General features: G+C 35.5%; 1 protein-coding gene across 4 annotated transcripts in view; it reads right to left on the bottom strand.

The window, feature by feature from the left end:
• Window positions 1-20,044, bottom strand: part of LRBA (LPS responsive beige-like anchor protein) — a 367,611-nt gene that overhangs the window by 117,972 nt on the left and 229,595 nt on the right. For all 4 annotated transcript variants that reach the window (XM_042828460.1, XM_042828457.1, XM_042828458.1 and 1 more), the window contains exons 40-43: window positions 5,258-5,375; window positions 3,514-3,616; window positions 2,497-2,612; window positions 765-877 (exon numbers count right to left, since the gene is read on the bottom strand). In XM_042828460.1, the coding sequence (XP_042684394.1) occupies window positions 765-877; window positions 2,497-2,612; window positions 3,514-3,616; window positions 5,258-5,375 (450 nt within the window). The remainder of the gene's footprint in view (window positions 1-764; window positions 878-2,496; window positions 2,613-3,513; window positions 3,617-5,257; window positions 5,376-20,044) is intronic.

Here is a 20,044-nt window from a genome sequence, read left to right as displayed (position 1 = left end):
TTTTTTTTTTTTTTTTTTTTTTTTTTGGCCTGGAAACTATTAAGAAAGCGTTCATTAAATTCTAATAATTTCTTATGAAATTACTTTATTTTAATTACTTTAAAACATTGTTTACATACAAAAAATTGTTACAGGTCAAACCATGTGTAGGTTTACCCATGATTATAGTTGTGTATCAGTCAGACATTCTGGGAAAGCACTGAGTTCATGACAAGTCAAACATAATAATATTATTAGAAAATATTACAATGACAGTACCTCAGTACCTTTCCATTTTGGACTTAAAGTACTATTTATGGGCTTTCGATTTCTATCTATAATCTTCAATAGATCATTGTATATATCATATATAATAATATATAGGCAAAAGGTACCGAACAGTCAGAATATATATATATATATATATGCACACATATATGAACAGAAACATACACCTGTAGATACATGTATGTGTATGACGGATGCACTTTTTAAAGTTGAAGTACTAAATCTGAAGTGAAAAAACAAACTTTCAGATTTTCAAACAGATCTATGTTTAGCTTCATCAATAATTACCTAAAAATAACAACTTTTAAAAACTGCCTTCATTTTTTATTTATCGCATTAACATCTTGTATAGATAATGTTTGTTAAAAGAACAAATTTTAAATAAATTTTTTTCTTTATGTTTTCCACCAAAGCAGCAAACACTGCAGAAGACGTGAATAAGACTGAAAACTCCTGTAATGATTAACAGAGAGAAAAATAAAATGTATGACAAATACCTTTGACAAATCTCTGAAGTTGCTAGGAAGCGTAAGGTCCAACTCATCTGATTCATAGTTGGTAAGAACCCAAGGGAAAATAGGATACTGATTTAAATCATTGTAAGTGCGACCTGACAATGAAAAACAACAGCCGGAATTAAGGGACTTCCGCTTAACTAAAATATCAACCTCTGAAGATAAAACTATATAATTTTGTGAGCTCCTCAAATGAACCGTAATTTATTTTAGATCCTTTATCACTTCAATGCTCTACTTTGCTTTACAAAAAGGATAATTAGAAAGTTTTCAAATTGCTAGTATTTAAAACACTGCAGCTCATCTCACTTCATTTGTTAACTGTTTTGCAAGCAGCAAGAGTGACAGTTAAATACATTCATTTCCTATGCACTTTCCCTTGCTTTGTCATCTTGTCTTCAATCTTTAAAATGAGAAACCTAAAAAAATGGAAATCCAATGACTTCTTCTTACACAAAAAGCAGAAGCAATTTTCATTATGCATTAAATTCACTATGTGAAGGAGCTCAGGATTTTTGGTTGAAAAAAATCACTCAAATAACCATTTTATTTAGGGAATCCTTGTTAAATTGGCGTTGATCTTTGGATATGCCTACGTGTAATAGAATAAAAAATCTGCAAAAAAAAACCCCACCATGTTCTAAAACCAGGTTCACATGTATACCTTAGTGAATCCGTAAGATGGATATAATCACCTTCCTCCAGTAAAACCAAATATATCACCTACACAATACATACACACATTGCACATAACCAGTAACATAACTTTTTTTTATCCTGTCTTTGGATTCTGTCGCAGAAGTTCATTCACATGAATACGTTGTCTTGATTTTGTCTGCTCTTAAAAGACTCGAGGGAAAGGCTTTTACTTCTTCCCAAGGGAGATTATTTTACAATCCATTCTATCAGGCGAATGATAGAAAATAAAATTTTCTATCAGAAAAGAAATTTGAGTCACTCCAAGTTTTTTTTTCCATTGTTTTCTTACACCATTCCATATTTTTCCATTATGATTTGCAGAATTTTTAAATGGTATAGCTAGATCCTTTCTTTCCCTTATCAGTTGGTTATGTTACACATTTTTCCTTATTCAGGATTAAGGATACTTGACATTGATATATTTATTATTTATTTGTTTCAAATTGATTGTCATTCACTTTCCCACATTGGGCAACTAGATTTTCCCTTTTTCCATAATCTTATTTTTTAATTCCTTTAAACTGCAAATGCCAAGAACACAAACAGCTAGAACACACTTCATTATTTCAATAATACATTAAAGCTGAAAAGATTCATTCAACTAGAAACTGAGAAAATAATGTCATGATCAGTGTCAAACAGAACTTTCACTACTTAAAAAAAAAAATCTGCCAGTATCCTGGCATCTCTGACTTAATGACTGACTGCAGAAACTAGCAAAGCTGACCATTTGTATTTGAAGTCGTTAGCAGAAGCAGAGGCATTTGCTCTACAGGCCATTTTAGAAAGAGCCCAGTCTGAAAGCCAATTAGTAGACCATTAAGCACTGTCATCACTATGGAAAAATGCATAAAGTAAATGTAGGAGGAATTTATGAAATTATTATTCTGAAGAAAATTTCGCATTGGAGAAGTTATTTGTTCAAAGGGAAAAACCAGCAGTGCCTCATGACTGCTGAGACTGACACCGCTAACTAAATGCTTCCATTCATGAGTTCCACAGTAATTTATGTTACCTGCTATTGTGTTTAGAAACATCAGGTATTCGAAGTTGGAAATTTCTCGGTGTTGCCACCGCTGGGTCATATGGGAAGCTTTGAAAATCTGTCGTGGACTAGCCAAAGAAATGCGTCTGAAAAACGGAAGTACACATTGGAGACAAATAATGAGAAAACCTGGAGGATCTTCATTTTTTACTTAAGAAAATGTTAGTGGCAGTAGAACATTTCTTTTTACTAGTTCTATGCTACATTTCTATTTAAACCAAATGCTATTTTGGATACCTGAAGCTTATATACTTTAAATGCAGGAGGAAATCAATCCAACTAGAAATGAGGAACACTTCAAAAACTACTTCCATCAGCCTCAGTGAACATCAAACTACGCTGCTGACTTCAATCCTGAAGATACTTGGTAAAAAAGCCCAAATCATCTACTACAAAAAAATGTAGCAAAGTGAATCGTAATCTTCAGTCTGGCAACCCAAACGCAAAGACTGACAGAGAAATACTGATTTTTCCACTTAATCAAAACAAATCTGTACCCTGTCCTCTAGAGCAAAAAGATACACCTTATCAATCCTTCACATGCTGTTTAGCTTATGTCGGTCTACACATGATTAGAATATCCTTCTGATTAGGAACAATCATTTTATTCTGCATTTAAATAATACAGAGAACTCAAGGATGTTACAGTCAAGCAAATGAAACTGAGAACTCTCAAAAGCTAATCAGTACTACATGCCATCTTAAACCAAGCTTACATTTCAGTGTAAACAAGGAGTCCTATTTTCCTTAAGTACATTAAGTCATATTTACAAAAAGATGATACCTTCTATGTAACAGACAGAAATCACAAAAACAACCTCAAATCCAAAGTTTTTAGTTACAATAACACATTCAAAAAAGCATGCAGAACAAACAGAAATGTTTTATAAAGCAATAGGTATTAAGGCTTTAAACCATTGGTCGGCTTGATGAAAAACAAAAAACACTTAGACCTCACAGTTATAATTAACTCAAATTGTTAAATACCTGGTCTGAGGTAGTCCAAAGGTAGCCCCAATACCAACCCGAGGGAGACAGTTAACCACTTTCTTTACTGTTGCTTGATCAGGAAAGTTGAACATGACACCCACTGTGAACATAGGATTTGAAATACGATGTTACTTGGTATTACTTATTTCAGCCTTTCTATGCCAACAATCAGGTGCCAAACAGATGGAAAACAAGACATGCTTCCTTCAGATTACTGTCAATACACTTGTATATAAAATTTCTTCTATTTTCCACTGAAAGGAATTTCAAAAGAAATTGACAGTTTTACACATTTCTAAGGCCTGCAGTTGCACTGCTTTCTGAATAGAAGTCAAACCTATAGGTATATACAAACTAACTAGGATTAATTTCAAAAAGGGTAGTTTATATGTAAAGTAGCTTTATGGGTAGACATTTTCTACATATATTCATTTCTCAAAATATTATCTTCATACTTTGTGTGAAATAACAGAATTACACTAATGAAATAAGAAATCAAAAATATGAACTACTCAATCCAATCGTGATCACCAGGAAACATTCCTGAACTTCATGAAGTGCAACTAGAGGGTCCTAAGTAAGAAAGTGTTTGTGCACATTATGAATATTCTGGTGGACACCCAGACATGCTCTGCAAGATATGTGTCTGATTCCTTAACAGTTATGTTCAAGGTGAGAGTTTGTTTTAAACAAAGACGGTACTTTCTGACTGTCATACTAACTGCATTAAACATTTTATCCTATAAAACATAAAGATTTCAGGACAACAATATCCAATATTACTATAGAGGAAAAAAAACAATTATACATTTGCAAAGTGTCCTCTTAGGACCTACTTTATTTGGTGTTTTCACAACTTAATTTTTAAATATTCATTACTGGTACAAAAGCACCATGTCTGAAGAATCTTAGTTCAATCTGTAAAGACAACATGCAATCCAAACTAAAATTTACAAGGAGATAACAGCAAAAGAAAATTGTCCAAAATCTTAACTCTTCATATTTTGAGTGAATTTTATGTGTGTCTGAGAAAGGAGCTGACAAGGGGAAAAAAAAAAAAAAAAAAAAAAAAAAAAGTTCATACTCAAGCAGGGTTAAGCCCAAATTTATTTCTTGGAGTTACACTGAGGAATAACTGACAGCTGTGCTTCCCTGTTTAAATATATAATATGTATTTGTAACTCCTATATATTACATACGTTTATATATATTACGTAATTTTATACATATAATTTTAGAGCTGTCTAAGCGACTATGCTTGAAAATATTAGAATACATTAATATTATTCCTAGAAATAAAGAATGAAGCTAAATCAGTCACTGGTCCAGTCTGCTAGTGAAGTTTTTTCATTCTGTTTTCTCACTTGGTATAACTAATAACTGCTAACCTTCCCCCAAGGGAGGAGAAAAAACTTCAAGCATAACAGATCAGAGGTAGCGTATGCCTTAAACAATAGACTTCAGGGGATGCCAAGTAAGTATGTGGATATACGTGAAAGTGAAGTATTGCTAATTCCCAGTTATCACGTCTGAACATGATTCTTCAATGAAGGAAAAAAAAAGAAGGAAAAACAAAAATCGTAATTCAAAAATATACTAACTTAAATATTGAGGCACTTAATCTAAAACTCTCTACTGCTTATACAGATCCCTAACAAAAAGGGAATGAGTAAGGAGCCAAGGAGAAAGAAAACGTCCCCAGAATCAATCAAGACTTGATATTTCTCTAAACTCACAGTACCTCTATTTGCCATGAATATCTCCAGCGCTGTATTTTGTAGAAGATAGCGTCGGGAAAAGATAGCTCGAATCTCTGAAAAAAGCCATTTGCCATGGAGTCCTTCTGTATATGCCAGAATCTAGAAGAAATTGAGCATGTGAAAGAGTATGCTTGAATATGCTATCAGCATAAGTAACACTTTTTTATAGAGAAACAGATGCACAAGCATCTGGATTCTACCAAATGCATCCAAAACCTACAGCAAAATTAACAAGTTGCTCATATTTAAAACAATGCTATGAGGCATGGATTTTTTTAGGTCTAAAGTCAACTGTTTATACCAGACCCTCTTAAAATTTGCCCTTATTTTTCCTTTAAGGACAATTGACTATCTTTATGGGAGTTTCAGAAACAACAAGAAAGGTCATAAAATACAAAAGCATATTCTGAAGTGAACTACTAGTACCATCAGATGTATCCACACTCAATTTAGCATTGTAACAAGAGAAATGCAACAAAAACGAGAGTAAAAAATGTCTTTAAGGAAGAAAAAACATTCCTTACATTTATCTTTAAGGCAACATTCATTAATTCTGGAGGTATAAAGGTTGTCTGTATAAGAGGTTAAGTATCATTTTGTCAGCTAAGGTTAAATACAAACCTGCAAATGAACTCAGCATAATCTCTCTATGGAGTAAGCGGTTGTCAAAGTAACTTGTTACAATTCCTGTCATCCCATCTGACAGACACAGAAGCTTAGTCTGCCTTCACAGTTCAAACTAATCTCATTTTTAGTCCGCAGCCACTCTGTTTCTTTGTTTCTTCACTTTTTCCTTTTCATTTCAATGCTTAATTATGTAAGTGTTAAAGGACGGCAACACTGGACACCGTTGGGCCTCAGATTAACAAAGCACAAGCAAAGGAAAATATCTGAAATTTGTCCGTTTTAGTAAACACAAACACTTTAAACATAACCCCACTACAAGAGATCTAAGTATTATCTTCCACCATCACTCTTAGAACAATTTCACTTAGCAATATATTGGGAAGAAAAAAAAAAAAAACTAAAAGAGAAGTGAAACTCAAGCCTCTAACATAAGCGAGATTGGTTTTGAACACAATGACTTGTTTATAGGTTTTAAACTAAGGAAGACTTTGCCTTGCATGAGCTATTTGTTTGAAGACAGAAGCACTAAAATAAAGTGTTGCATAGCACAGTGTAAAATACCGTGCCATATCTGCAAACTTTATAAAAAACAACTGGGGAGAACCAAAAGCAGCAAGTTTACTAAGCAAACCATCTTCCACATCTTCCCTTCCAGTGCAACAGACAACTTCTGTCCCAATACTCCATGAACACAGAAAGAAAAAAACGCATCCTAAGTATCTTTTACAGAGCACAGCATCCAAATAGGTGACAAAGGAAATAAAGTTGCAGGGCCTGCGTACAAAAATGTCTTAGTACTTCTGCTGGTATTCATTCATATTAAGACCTGAAAATTGGAGCTTATAATTTCAATGACTCTTTTCAGAGACAATTAGGAACGTCTTTCTGCATTTCTGTAATAGCAATTGAAACAACTGACTGTCACTATAAATCAGAACACTTCATATTCAAACTTATTAGGTAATTACTTATTACTGTAAGAAAAATCAGCATGTTGAATAATTATTACTTTTACTCTGTGGGTCTGACATTTGTAGAGGCAGCGGAAACACATGGCCAAAAGCCCTTTGTTTTTATTCTTTTTTTTTTTTTTTTTTTTCCCCAAACCGAAAGGAAAAGCAACAATTTGAAATTAGCAGAGCTGGTTTATGCTGGGCGCCTCATACAGCCATGGTGAAGTTACCAGAACACCAGGATTTACAGCCCAAACTTGGATCGCACTGCAGGCACGATAGCCGTCCCTGCTAGAGCAATTCTTCAGGCCGCTCATTAACAGCCGTTATCAGGAGCGAGAGCAGCTGAGGCCTAGCTGAGCCAGGCCTCCATCCCCAGTCGGAACAGTAACTGCCTGGTCCGCAGCTTCACTTCAAAGTCTCTGGAGTTCAATTAAAACTGGATTAGGTGGAAGCAGCCCTTCTTTGGGACACTCTGTTCTCTGAACCCCTCGCACACTGACAGCACCCCAGACAGAGGTCTAGCCCTCCAATGAACCGGTTGCCATGGAAACTGCATCATTACCATTGCTCTGTGCTTAGCGGGCCCAGCAGACAAGATGAAAGATCCAGGGCACAAACGCGCTGCTTTCATGTGTATCAGTGAGGATTCCTTACTAAAATCAAATTCAACCTTTTATTCCTTGCCAGATAGCCGATTTTATTAGCAGAACCTACCTGCTGTACAAAGTGGCTGGCGATTTAAATTTAGAATTTTCATATTCATAAAGGGATTTTTTTTTAATTAGTGCTACCACATCTCATAATTTCAGTTTCAAAATTACAACTTGCAAAAACTACTCTCGTACATACCCACTTCCTTCCTTAAGCCATACAGCACAGAAATTCTGCTCAAGAATTTAAGACCAACCATCTTATTTATCCTTCAGTACAATGCTCTGAGTTCACTTCTATTTATTTTCATTATTTGTCAGCTCTGGTAATAGTTATGGACCATCATCTGAAACAATCTCATGTAACATGCACAAACAGAACTTCCTTTTCCACATGAACAGGTATTTACGCAATTTCAGTTGATTCGAAACATCAGACTGGAATTCAATCTACTGCATGTTTCATTTATTTCAAAAGACACTGCACTATGCAGGAGGAAAGACAACTTAAACAGTTTGTCACAGAAGTAAAGAAATGAACCATGTCAGGTTCCACAGTTCCAAAAATCTTATTACACAAACTACTCCATGGTGAAACCTCAGCAAACCAGATGAAGAAAAGGCATGACATCACTATTTAAAATCCAAAACTGATTCTACCTTTGCATGAAGCTCTTATTTACTTCAAATACTAGAAATGACAGCCCAAGCTTGCAGCCAGTCCTTACAGTCCTGTTGCAAGCCCCCATGCTACCTGGCAGAAAGAAGCTCACTGAGTGCCCAACAGGTGAAGAAGAGCCAGCTACAACTACCACTTTGAGGAGACTGAAATCAGAGTTGCATGGAAACTCAGATACAATAGTGATGATTGTTAATTAAGGTCATACGTAAACAAATCATTTCCTAACAATTCATAGCTGGGTTTCAGCTAATTTCCTAACATGAAAATGCTCACTTGGAAGCTATTCATTGTACACTTTTGAACACAAATGCCCCACTTCACTTTTTCTTCAAAGCCCCCTCTTGAACCCTGATTATAAACTATGTCTCTTGTAACAGATTACACTAAATTGTTACAAGATAACACCTCCACATCTGCCTCCTGAATGAGAAAAGCAGCATTTCACTGAGGACTGGATGAACATTTTGCTCTACATTTCAGGCAAACAAATCAGCTATTATATATTCTCTTTTAGAGAAAAGTATTGATCTTAAAAATGTGAACATCCTAAAAGTAATTAAGTCTGCAAATGGGTTACAGAAGTGAAATTGTAATTGAATAATTACATTACTTTAACATGCCAGCCAATTTAACTGCTGTGAGTAAAATAAAATCTAAATAGCTTATTTAAACAGCTGATGCATATTCGTGCATTTCAAAACAGCTTTTCTTGAAATCTTTTCCTAAAAAAGTTATGAAGCACATTAAGCTAGATACAAAAAAGCAAACGAACAAAATGCTTCTAACTAGCATTTGACTGCAGCTGAAAGAGAAGGTACACAAATACAGTCTTCTGGTAGCATTCTAAGTCTTTTGGGATCGTTTTTGTTCAGGAATGCAAAATTACAGCACGTAGAGGACATAAAGTCTGATTCATAGTTCAGTAGGAATCTGGATCTCCACCACAAACTCAGATTTGCAAATGTGTCTTCTGATTCTACCATCCAAACGTTACATGGTTTCTAGCTATAGCATCCACAGTGAAACGGTCTTACTGTACTCTTGCCTTAAATACATCCAAAATTAATAATATTAAATATCCAAATATTTTTAAATAAATCTCAAAGCTTATCATTTATTTTAGAGATCTTGAGAACAGTGATTAAGATGTTCTCTTTAAGTAATAGATACTTGTACACGTAGCCCCTGAAATCCACGCTCAAACAGTAGTCCTCCATCCAGTCCCTCCTGTGAGCACAGTCTGCTACACAATCCTGTTCAGCATTTTCATGGGTGACAAACTCAATTAAACATATTCATTACTTTAATGTTCCACTAGATGGTTTTACCCAGCATTAAAAAAAATTAAATAAATAAATAAATACTCTGTGACCTTTGTATCGATCACAGCAAAATGGCTTATGCCTGGGTGTGGGTGGTGAAGGGATTGGAGAGGGGGGTGGTAAAGGACTCTTATGTTTTCTCTTCCAATTACTGGAGGAGATGATAAAACCACAGCAAATGATGTATCAGCTCATTTTATCTTATCGCTTTGGGGCTAGGTGACAACGAAGTTCATATTTCACTGGTTCCCATTGAAGATTGTGAAAATTACTTGCCCTCCTGACCTGAAATTTCACTAGAAGACAGAAATTTCTCTTCTGCAAAGTAATGCAATTTTTCAGATGTCAACCTTTAGCCCACCTTTAAAAATTAATTTCATTTATATTAACCAATGATATTGATATTTTCATAGAATGCTCTTTGATACATGAACCACAGACTAGCAAATTGATGTGCTTTAGAAGGCTAAAATTATTTTACCTGAAGCTGCTGGGGACAGATAGATTTACCACAAGCTGAAATTCTTATTTCACAGTACGCTGTTTATACTAGACTGATATACTTCAAAACCACTGGATCTGTAAATAGCACAATCATTAGTTATAACTTAGCAACTACTCTCAACTATAGAATAGATCTAAAAATAAAAGTTACATATAAAAACACAATTTCTGTGGAAATGAATAACGTCTGTCACAGGCCACAGATCAGTACACGTGCGATGACATGAAAAATACTTCCCAGATGATTAAAATAGAGGATGCATAACCATACTTTCTCTCTTTATCCTGATGCTAAAGCTGTATTTCAATGTGAAAAAAAATTATGCAATGCAGATTTTCTGCAAGCAGTCTTCCACTAACTGCAGGTAAGTTTCACCAGGATCACCAAGAAAAAAAATATATCAGGAAGGCCTCTATCCATAACAGGTTTCTTTCCTTTTTTTTTTTTTGACTACGAGGTTCTCAACATTCTGTATGCACTAATAAATCATTAAACACCATAAGCAAAGTTAGCACCAGCTATCTTACTCCTTCCCACTACGTCCAATACTTCATAATTTCTTTGTCCCTTTTGATCACCTCTGCTAACACTCAGATTGAAAAACATCAACAATGGTTCACTACCAGAGGCAGAAAACATTTGACCATAATGGAGAACAATAAGATCCAATTGCTAAAGGCAGGACTATAAGTTAAATTACGCAGCCTAAAAAGCAGAAGTCCAACAAGAAGAAAACAAAGGCTTCAGTGCCTCGCCAAGCCCTACAAAGATAAGGATAAAAGAATTTTCCTTTATTTGGGAAATAAAACAGCAGATTCATGACAAAACAGAGCTACAATTACAATAATTCATATAATCTTGGAAGAATCGATTGCTGTCTTGATTTAGTGAACCTGTTACATTCTGATTTCTTAGTAAGGATTTGCTCACCAAGAGGAAGATGCACAAAGCTCACACAACCGAGAGAGCGTGCCACAACGAATTAACTCTAAGAATTTCCAAATGATTCAGATAGCATCTTCTGAAAAAGTGGCTATTTCAACTCGTGTCCACTCTCAGATTCTCTGATAAGCATCATTAAAATGGTGCAACTAACACGTGCACCACAGTTCACATCTCATGCATTTACCAAAGCAGCATACATGAATGGGGCTGTACGGATTCCAACCTACTTGTATATCATCATTTAAATTAACCAAGGATGGAGACACTCTTATGAAACCACACTGGTACACACACATCTAGATTCATACTTGTGTGTATACATACACTGAAATGTTAACACAAGTGACAGACTACATAATAGCGTATCATACACAGAATGCAGAAATTACCATGCTAAATCAAACTCAGTGTACACATAACCCCAGCATCATGAGGTAGTATGACCACAACCCAAATTTTGCCAAGAACCCCATATCTGATCATACAAAAGACTTCATAATGGAAATTAGAGAACAGATGAGCCTTTAGACCACAGTTTATGAGGAAGACACTCACTCATGTGTGTTTCTCTGAAACTACTCAGTGTAACGCCACAGTGAGATAGAAAACACTGTAATAAGAGCAGTGACAAAGTCTTGAGCTACAAAAAATGAGAACGAGCCCAAATGCATCAGCCGCTTACGCAGAAATGAAGAACTGCTTACAGCTAGCAAGCCCCAGGAACACAGATATATCCAGCAAAAGACATCTTGCCTCCACTGCCAACCCTTTAATGAGGTCAAGGAAGGGGTGGATCCTGGCTTATCCCCTTCTGGTCACTCAGGTACATTGCATGCACCTGAGCTCCCCTGGATTGGCCCTGCCTTCCCACCAGGTGTTCCATCACTGCTTCAGGCTGTGCCATAGCATTTCCACTATCCTCAGTTACTCTGGAAGAACACCACCAAGGACTACTTTCAGTAATTCTACATCTTAATTCTCTAATATAGGACATCTTCGAAGGATCTCATGATCAGGATTTTTTTTTCCAGAAAGATTTTACACACCAAATCAATCAATTATTTTTGTTCCTCATATAAGACAAGTGCAGTAAAATTACAGAAAGCAAGTTGCAAGGATGCAGCTTCATCATCAATGATTAATCACTCACACTGAGATAACTTTGAGGCTTTAGTCAACTGGTTTTTCAGATGACCAAAACTGATTTTGTGGAAATTACTATCTTCTTATTCTCAACTGCAACTTCACACTGGACTGTTCTCGGACAGGTTCTTCTCTCTGTATTTATGAAAATTACTGTTTTTTGCTTACATATCTGAGGCATCTTCTCTCCAATATTTGACAAAGTTGTCAAATGTAGAGATTTTAAGTTTCTGTGCAGGGTTTTTTTTTGTTTGTTTGTTTGTTTTTTTAGTTTTCAAGTTAAAAGTTACAACTAGTCCCCCTCCTTTTATAAAATTCCTACTGCAAAAAACCTTGTAGATAATCTTTATCCGTCTATATTGGTTGATCTCTATAGAGTACAGAAAACTAGGACAATTGCCAGACTAATGACTCACAGCAGTTCATATCCACAGCAGTATAACTAGATATGGTCAAAGGTAATACACAGGAACATGCTTCTCAAAAGTATATCACAGAAAACAATGTAGAAGCTCACTTAGTTTTGCTATCTTTGCTCTTAACCATAATTTAGCCATGAAGTTTTCTTTAGAAAAATAAGCTTCGTGTTTGTTTTAACTGTCGCTTCAAATTCCTGTTCTGAAAAGAACAGTCATGTTACATTTCCCACTGCGGTGCCTTGCACCTGCCTACTTAACCACCTTCGGGTTATAACTTTTCCTATGGGCTGCTCCTACATGTACCCTACAAAGTCCTATCAAGCCGTAACACGTGCAAGCAGAACAGCAGCTACAAAAAAAGGAGGGAACTAAAGCACCTGCAATACTGGCAGTTGTCCAGTGTCTGCCATTTTGATATGAACTTGGAGAAGGCACGTGGGAGAAAACAACTTATGGACAATGAAAAAAAAAGTAAGTTTCATTGTCAAAAAGAAGGATTTTTTATTGATGTCCTGTAAACTACTCTTCATATCCCTTCATCAGAACAAAACAAAAACAAAAAACCACCCCCACACATCTGGCAGGAAGCTAGAGTACCAGTCATCAGAAAAGACTGCATCTGATCAGGTCATTTATGGGAACCAAGCCCATTCGTAAAAGAACAGATGTGCCTCTAGAAGGCAAAGAGAAAAGTCAGACTCCAGAGCTGCCAATCCAGCAGTTTACATTAAAAGATTCTGTGCTATGTTTTATGAGAGATATGGCACAGAAGGTGCAGCTTGCAAAGGGATGGGAATGTAAAAATGGCTTAATGCCACCTTTGTGCTGCACAATCTCTAGACTGCTGCAGGAACCAAATTCCCTCTGAGTATACTGGAGCAGCTGCCGGGGCTGCTGTGTAATTACATACATTTGCCTTACTTGGGATGTCTGGTAGCTGCCCCACATCCCAGAACTGTATAGTAATTAATGCTAGAGAAATTCTCCCTCCTGCTCTCAGAAGTTGGGACAGAAGATAGTGCTGCTTATAAACCCTCCACTGCTCAAGGACTGCTTTTCTCCCTGCTAGCTCCTTTTTTGTATACCAAATCAGAATACAGATATGACAACAAGATACGGAAATCACTCTTAGTTATCAGAGGACATGCCCCCCATCACACTTTTTTAATCAAGGCCTACATAAGCATGCCTCATACCCAGTATCCGTATTCTTACATTTATCTCATATTCCTGTAAAAGTAGAGTCATTTCGCATGGAAAATGGCCTATGACTACAAGAGAGAATCTCAGAAGATCACCCACTTAAGTAATCTGACCAATTAAAATGATCCACATTTGCAAAGAACAAAGAGCAATGTGAATAGAAGGTTTTATAAAGTAACTGCTGATCAACATTTTCACTGATGACAAAACAGTTTAAATTCAGCTATAAAACATTCTTATGAGTACAGACCTTCCTCCAAGGTTAATTAAGCCATGGACATACCTAATATGAGAACTTTGACCATATCTAGGATACTGGAGTAAGAAAACAAGAATATGACCATAGTTTCACTTTTAAAATAGAACAGAAAATTAAACTGCATATCTAGTCCAAATGATTGATAAGAAAGGCTTGGGAACATCATACCAATACAACATACACAGACAGCAGTCTGGGGATAGTTGAACAAGTGATCCAACAACATGATTTGCCTTGCCACTCCCTCCAGGGTATTAAATCTAAAACTTGCTTCTCCTGAGGGTCCAATAAAAAATGACCTATCAAAAAATTGTGCAGATGAGAGGAGAAGAGGGAACTGTAAGTCTATAAGAAAACATCAGCTACAGTGAAAAACTGTGATCTGGCCTGTGTTACACATTTATCTTACAAATCCACAATACTGTTTTGCACAACTGGAAGTTTTCCTAAAAGGCAGAACAAGTCAGAACTAATGTGGGAGTATTTACAAAGCACTGAGTTCTAGCCAATATCTAACAGTCTGTTTCATAAATTCTGAAGTCTAAAGAGAAGAAAGCATTGTAAAAGGCTTTTCAGACAGACTTAACCTCACAGCAATAACCTATCCATCCTGTACAAAGCGCTGCCAAGAACTAACAGTTCCTTGAGAAAATACAATAATTTAGCCTATCTATGCATATTTCATTTGCAAAAGTAACTTAAGGCAACTCATTAAGCAAATTAAATGTATTTGAAGGAAGCCCTCCTTAAATCATTAAGTGGGGAAAAAAATAAAACACAAGGGGAAAAAAAAAAAAAAAAAAAAAACTAGATGGAAGCTCCATTCCCAGTCAGCTCCACATCTTGAAAGTGGTTTACATTTATTTTAAAAAGTGGGAAACTGAAGGCATGAGAAACACAAAGGGTATTGCAATGGCATGCTCAGTTCTTATGTGATTTAGTTTGCAGCTCAGTGTTCCTTTGTAGAAAAAAGCATAGTTTAACACACAAGACCCATCTTTGGGTTACCAAAGTCACTCCATGACTAAACGTAGCTGGAGTACTTGCAAGTAATTTAAAGAATTTAGGATTCTAGCATAAGAAACATTTAAAAATGCCTGTAACAAATCATTTGCTACGATGAGGACTCTTATTTCCATAACTTGTTAGCAATACAGATATGCAAGTAAGTTAGTCATTTTAAGATATGTATCAAAGGCAAGAAGTACTGCATTTGAGATCTGAAACATAAAAAGCGTCACCCTACAACAAGGAATGTGTTTCTATCCAAAAAGTTCTGCAGATTAGTCTTCATAAGATATTGTTTTCTATTCAAGAATCTGAGAGTTGAAATCTTATGGATTTTGATGGCTGACTGTTTCTTACAGGAAAAGGAATGTGCCTTACTTTTTCATGACTAATGAAAACTACCTTCTCAAAAGACAGGGCCACAGAACTCGAGACGGTAAAACAGGGAACAGAAGTGACTCTTCCAAACACATCTAAGAGCATTTCACCAGTGAAGAACTGATAAATAAAACATTGTTCTTGCTATAAAATAAATAGTTGCACTTGTTTGTCCTCATTTATAACTGCAGTTTTAAAAAATGTGGGTTTTAAATAAACAAGACATCTCAGCTTTCATCTGTTACTTAAGTCGCTGAAGATTCAAATATACAGCAGCATAAGGAACGTACAAAACTAACTAAAATCGGCAGGTATCTGCTTCATAGCGTTCCACCTAAACAAAATGTTGGTGTTGATAAAATCCACTTCTTAAAATATGTATCCTTACAAATCTTAAGTACTGTCATCTCATCTCCCTGTTGGAGTTTGATTGATTACGCCTTTTCCTTATGTTCATTAATCTCATCACCTTATCTTTTACACCACTTCATTTTAGCAGAAAGGCAATAATAAAACCCTCATCCATTATCCTTTTACTCATCTAGTCAAGCGGAAATGGTTAATAACATGCTACAAATTGAACTTCAATCACCTCATTTTCTCCTTTGTCGAATGCACATTAAAGTATATTCCAAAAGTGCAATTTGTTTTACAGGGGAATTTGTGTTATATTGCTACAGACAACTAAAATTAAGTGTTTCTCAGTTTGGTTATTAAATATATCCAACTGTCCTTTTATCTCTGATACTAAAACATTAACTCATTTTATTAGGGTGTAATAATACAAGAGTCTTATCTCTCAGAACACAGGGACATCTAGTCTGTCTAATAGTAAGTGTTATACAATGGGTCATTTATCTTTCTTTTTTCAAAAAATATGCTTGCGAGAGTTTATGAATTGGTACATTATTGCAAATGAAATGGCTCTCCATTTAAGAAAAGTTAATTTGTTTACATGTAGGCTTATCTTCAAATGCAAGCCCCATTAGAGAAGCGGTCTATTACTGTCAGAGCAAGTGCCGGGGGGAAATAGGTGGATGTAGAAAAATGTAGAGCACTGTAATTCAACTCTGATCACCAATTTCCTGTTTCAATGTTAACTGTGACTTACATGCAATTTTGCAAAATTTCTATGATCCTAAAATGATTCTACAGAAACAGCAACTCAAATTGTACAAATGTATCTTAGCAAAGTAAAATAAACGACAACTCACACACAAAAATAAAAAAGTATATATATACTAAAAAAGAAAATCTGAATTCTTCCTTATAAAAATAAATGAAAATGTGGGTGAAATTCTAGTCCAATTTAATTCAATAACAGCAACCTCTTCTACAGAGGGAGAGCAAGATGTCCTCTCTTTCTGGATCTCCCCGGAACAAAATTCACTCACACTTTGGTCATCATTTCAAGAAAACGAGACTACTTGGACTAGATCCTCAATAAAATTCTGTCTCAGTATAAAAAATACAACCAAAAATACTACACAACTATTACAGTAAAAAAGTATTTTCCCCACACAGTATCCATCTCTGAATTCTACAGAAACTTAATGTTAACCTTGTAAGAAGCTTAAGAACACTTAAATCCTAACTATATTCAAAGAAGACAGAATTAGGGAGACAATCATTTTTTAACGCTACAGAAACTTGCAAAAACAAAAGTAGACATTACAACACATGAATATATGTTTACATACATTAAAGAAAATCAGGTACAGATTTCTTTAGGAAAAACTTACAAAAAGACATTAAAAATACTTCTACATTTCCCAAAGGTGTACCTTTTTTTCAGTTCTCGGACCGTGGAAAGTTTCTCTACCCATGAAAAGCCTCTTTCCTCTGCTACACCAAACTCTCAGTAGTACCCAAACTTCTACAATTCATCTTGTCTAGAAACAATCATCCCTGAATAGGATACCTCTAAAAACTCGAAAGGTCCATTTAACTGCTTGTTGCGTGTTAAGAATGTCTTCTTTTAGCATTGAAAATGTCCTGTTTCTTGTTTTCTTGTACTTCAGAGAATATTTAACTGCCTCTTGCTTCCAGTTCTACATTTAGAGAGCTCAATCTGTGTTTGCAAACTACAGCTATCCAGCTCTGTTCCAGTCTATGACTAAGGCTTATGTTAAACCATGGTAACAGAAAAAGAACTCTGCTTCTTCAAAGCAATGGACATCTTCATACTACTTAGGTCACTCAACAGTTAATGCCTCATATTTATTTCTACGGAAACAAAAAGAGATACAAAAAGAATAACACTTTCTGATAGAGCAAATTCTCAGCTACAAAACACTACTTTTCAACACAGTCACCACCATTAGCTATGCATTTTCATCAGCAATGAACAAGAGCCTGAATACCACACTCATGAAAGCCTGCACCAGCAGAGGTGACTCACTGTCTATGTCACCGTCGCTGAAATGCACCATCCTCCACTTTGCCATGCTCACATGTACTATTTGGCCTCCATCAGCATTCAGCAAGCAATGAATATCTATGGGGGCAATTCTTTCGGCATGGAGGAGTTCAGTGACACACCACTGCTTCTTACGCATGCCCATGTCAGACGCCATTTTGTCAGAATGCCCCTCTGCTGCCATCTGCCATACAGCAACAAAATGTCATAGAAAATTGTTGGTAAAGTTCAACCTGTACTGCCGTACCACCAACATGTCTCTCTTCTGAATGTACAACTTTACTTCCTTTACTTCTTTACTTGCTTCCCTTCATTATTTAATTTACATTAAAATAGACGTTTAAGAACACCTTTTAGGTTCTTTATGAGAAAATCCAGTACTCAAGTGAATTATCAAGGAATTAGAGCAAGCTATAAACCTAAGCTTCTAAATTGCTGTCAGTCGTTTAACCAATACGTACAAGTTCACACAATGTATGCTGAATCCTTCAGCTGATGCCACACTTCAGCAAAAAGTAAATCACTGATGCTGTAGCACTTGAGCACAGCAATCTATTGTAGAAATAAATGAAGAACAGAATACCAAGCAAGTCAATGGGAGACTCGATTCTTGTCTCTAACCACCATTCCTGTACCACATAACATGTCATCATCCATAAGTAAATGAGTTAATCAATTTAATGAGGATTCAGACAAATCGGCTGCCTAATGAGCACTCAAACTGATGTGGCAAGGGTTATGCTCCAGTGCTGACAAAATCAGTTTGATGAAACTGTGACAAAAGCAGCAAAGCACTACTCCTTCAGCACATTTTCCTGCATCTTATTAACATGAAATTATAATCACCATTTGCAAAACTGTGTAGGGAAACCTTTGATTGTGTCAGTCACGTAAACATATGCTTTATCTACTCTTCTTTCCAACAAATCTGTGCACACTGTTGGAATTCAGTTTAATAATTATTCAGTTCTTTTAGAAAATGATAGAGTTGTTTAAAATAAACTAATCTGAGTATGCCAAGGGAATTTCCAGAAACACCATGTTGTAAGTTTCTGCATTTCATGAACATGCCATGTGGCAACAAATATAAAATAAACCAACTAAAGCATTCTCCAGCTTTTCAAACAGTTCAGGAAATGAACACTAGAATCTCTTTAAAATGTAAGAGGAACACTAGTTTTTAGATGAATACCAATAGTCACATGCAGATTTCCCAACTCCGTAATGATCAGATGCAAAAACAAATGTAATAAATGAAGCTGACTACAGTCATGAATCCTTTATCAAAATCTTTTACATAGAGCTTCTGTAAGAATTTTCTAGCAATACAAGAATAAGTAATTTTAAATATTCCTAAAACAAAAAAATACATATTCATATATATTTGTATTTTTAACAAGGAAAAAAAAACACCAAACACCCATAACACCAAAATCACAGTAAAACATGGCACTTGACCCTACCAGCTTGCATATCCTCATGCTATTTTATTACTAGAAACTTTATCTCCAAAGCACAGCATTCATGATAATATGTCATGATCTAAGTTAGAAAGAGTTGAACTTATCAGTTATTTTTAGCTTCCACAATATTTATCAATGCATTACATATACATTTCAAATCAGTTCCCTAATTAGACTCATTGGGTAAATGATTACAATGGCATGGAAGGGGAGTGGAGAAAGGCTAAGCAGCCCTGTACCATACCCAGTCACTCTTTCTGTGCTAGGTCCAACTGATATTAAAGTACTTTTGTCTCTCTGAAAACATCTTGCCATTTCAACCATGCAAGTATTTTCCAGCATGGCTTCTAACTGCTAGCTACAGGAACACAACATGAAAACAACAGTTCAGCTAGTTAGTCCTGCTGAAATATAGCTTCACAAAAATTTCCACGAAATGTCCAAATATAAAGGCTGTATATCATTTGGATATAAAAAATACTCAGATTGATTCTATATTATTAATTTTGCGCTCTAACAATAGCTGTGCTCTGCTGGAAAACAGCAAATAAACAGCAAATTCGAGTGCCTCTGCATTGTCTTTTTTCTAAAAAAACGTTTGCACCCATCAAGGTAAGAAACTTCTCTAATAATATATGCAGAGAGGAGCTGTATTTTCGTTGTAAGACCACCTTAGTTGCAAAAATAAAAGTTTACAGTAATTCCAGCATTTTGGTTGAGAATAAGGGCAGACTGAGTATAAAACATAGACAAGAGGGAAAAAGAAAAAAAAAAAAAAGAGATTAGGAA

The sequence above is a fragment of the Centrocercus urophasianus genome, unplaced genomic scaffold (genome assembly GCF_019232065.1).
Source record: "Centrocercus urophasianus isolate 14NV4802_14NV808 unplaced genomic scaffold, USGS_Curo_1.0 seq_3, whole genome shotgun sequence".
Taxonomy (NCBI): domain Eukaryota; kingdom Metazoa; phylum Chordata; class Aves; order Galliformes; family Phasianidae; genus Centrocercus; species Centrocercus urophasianus.
Note: the sequence above shows the minus strand (reverse complement) of the source record. Positions and strands in the feature narration are given on the sequence as shown.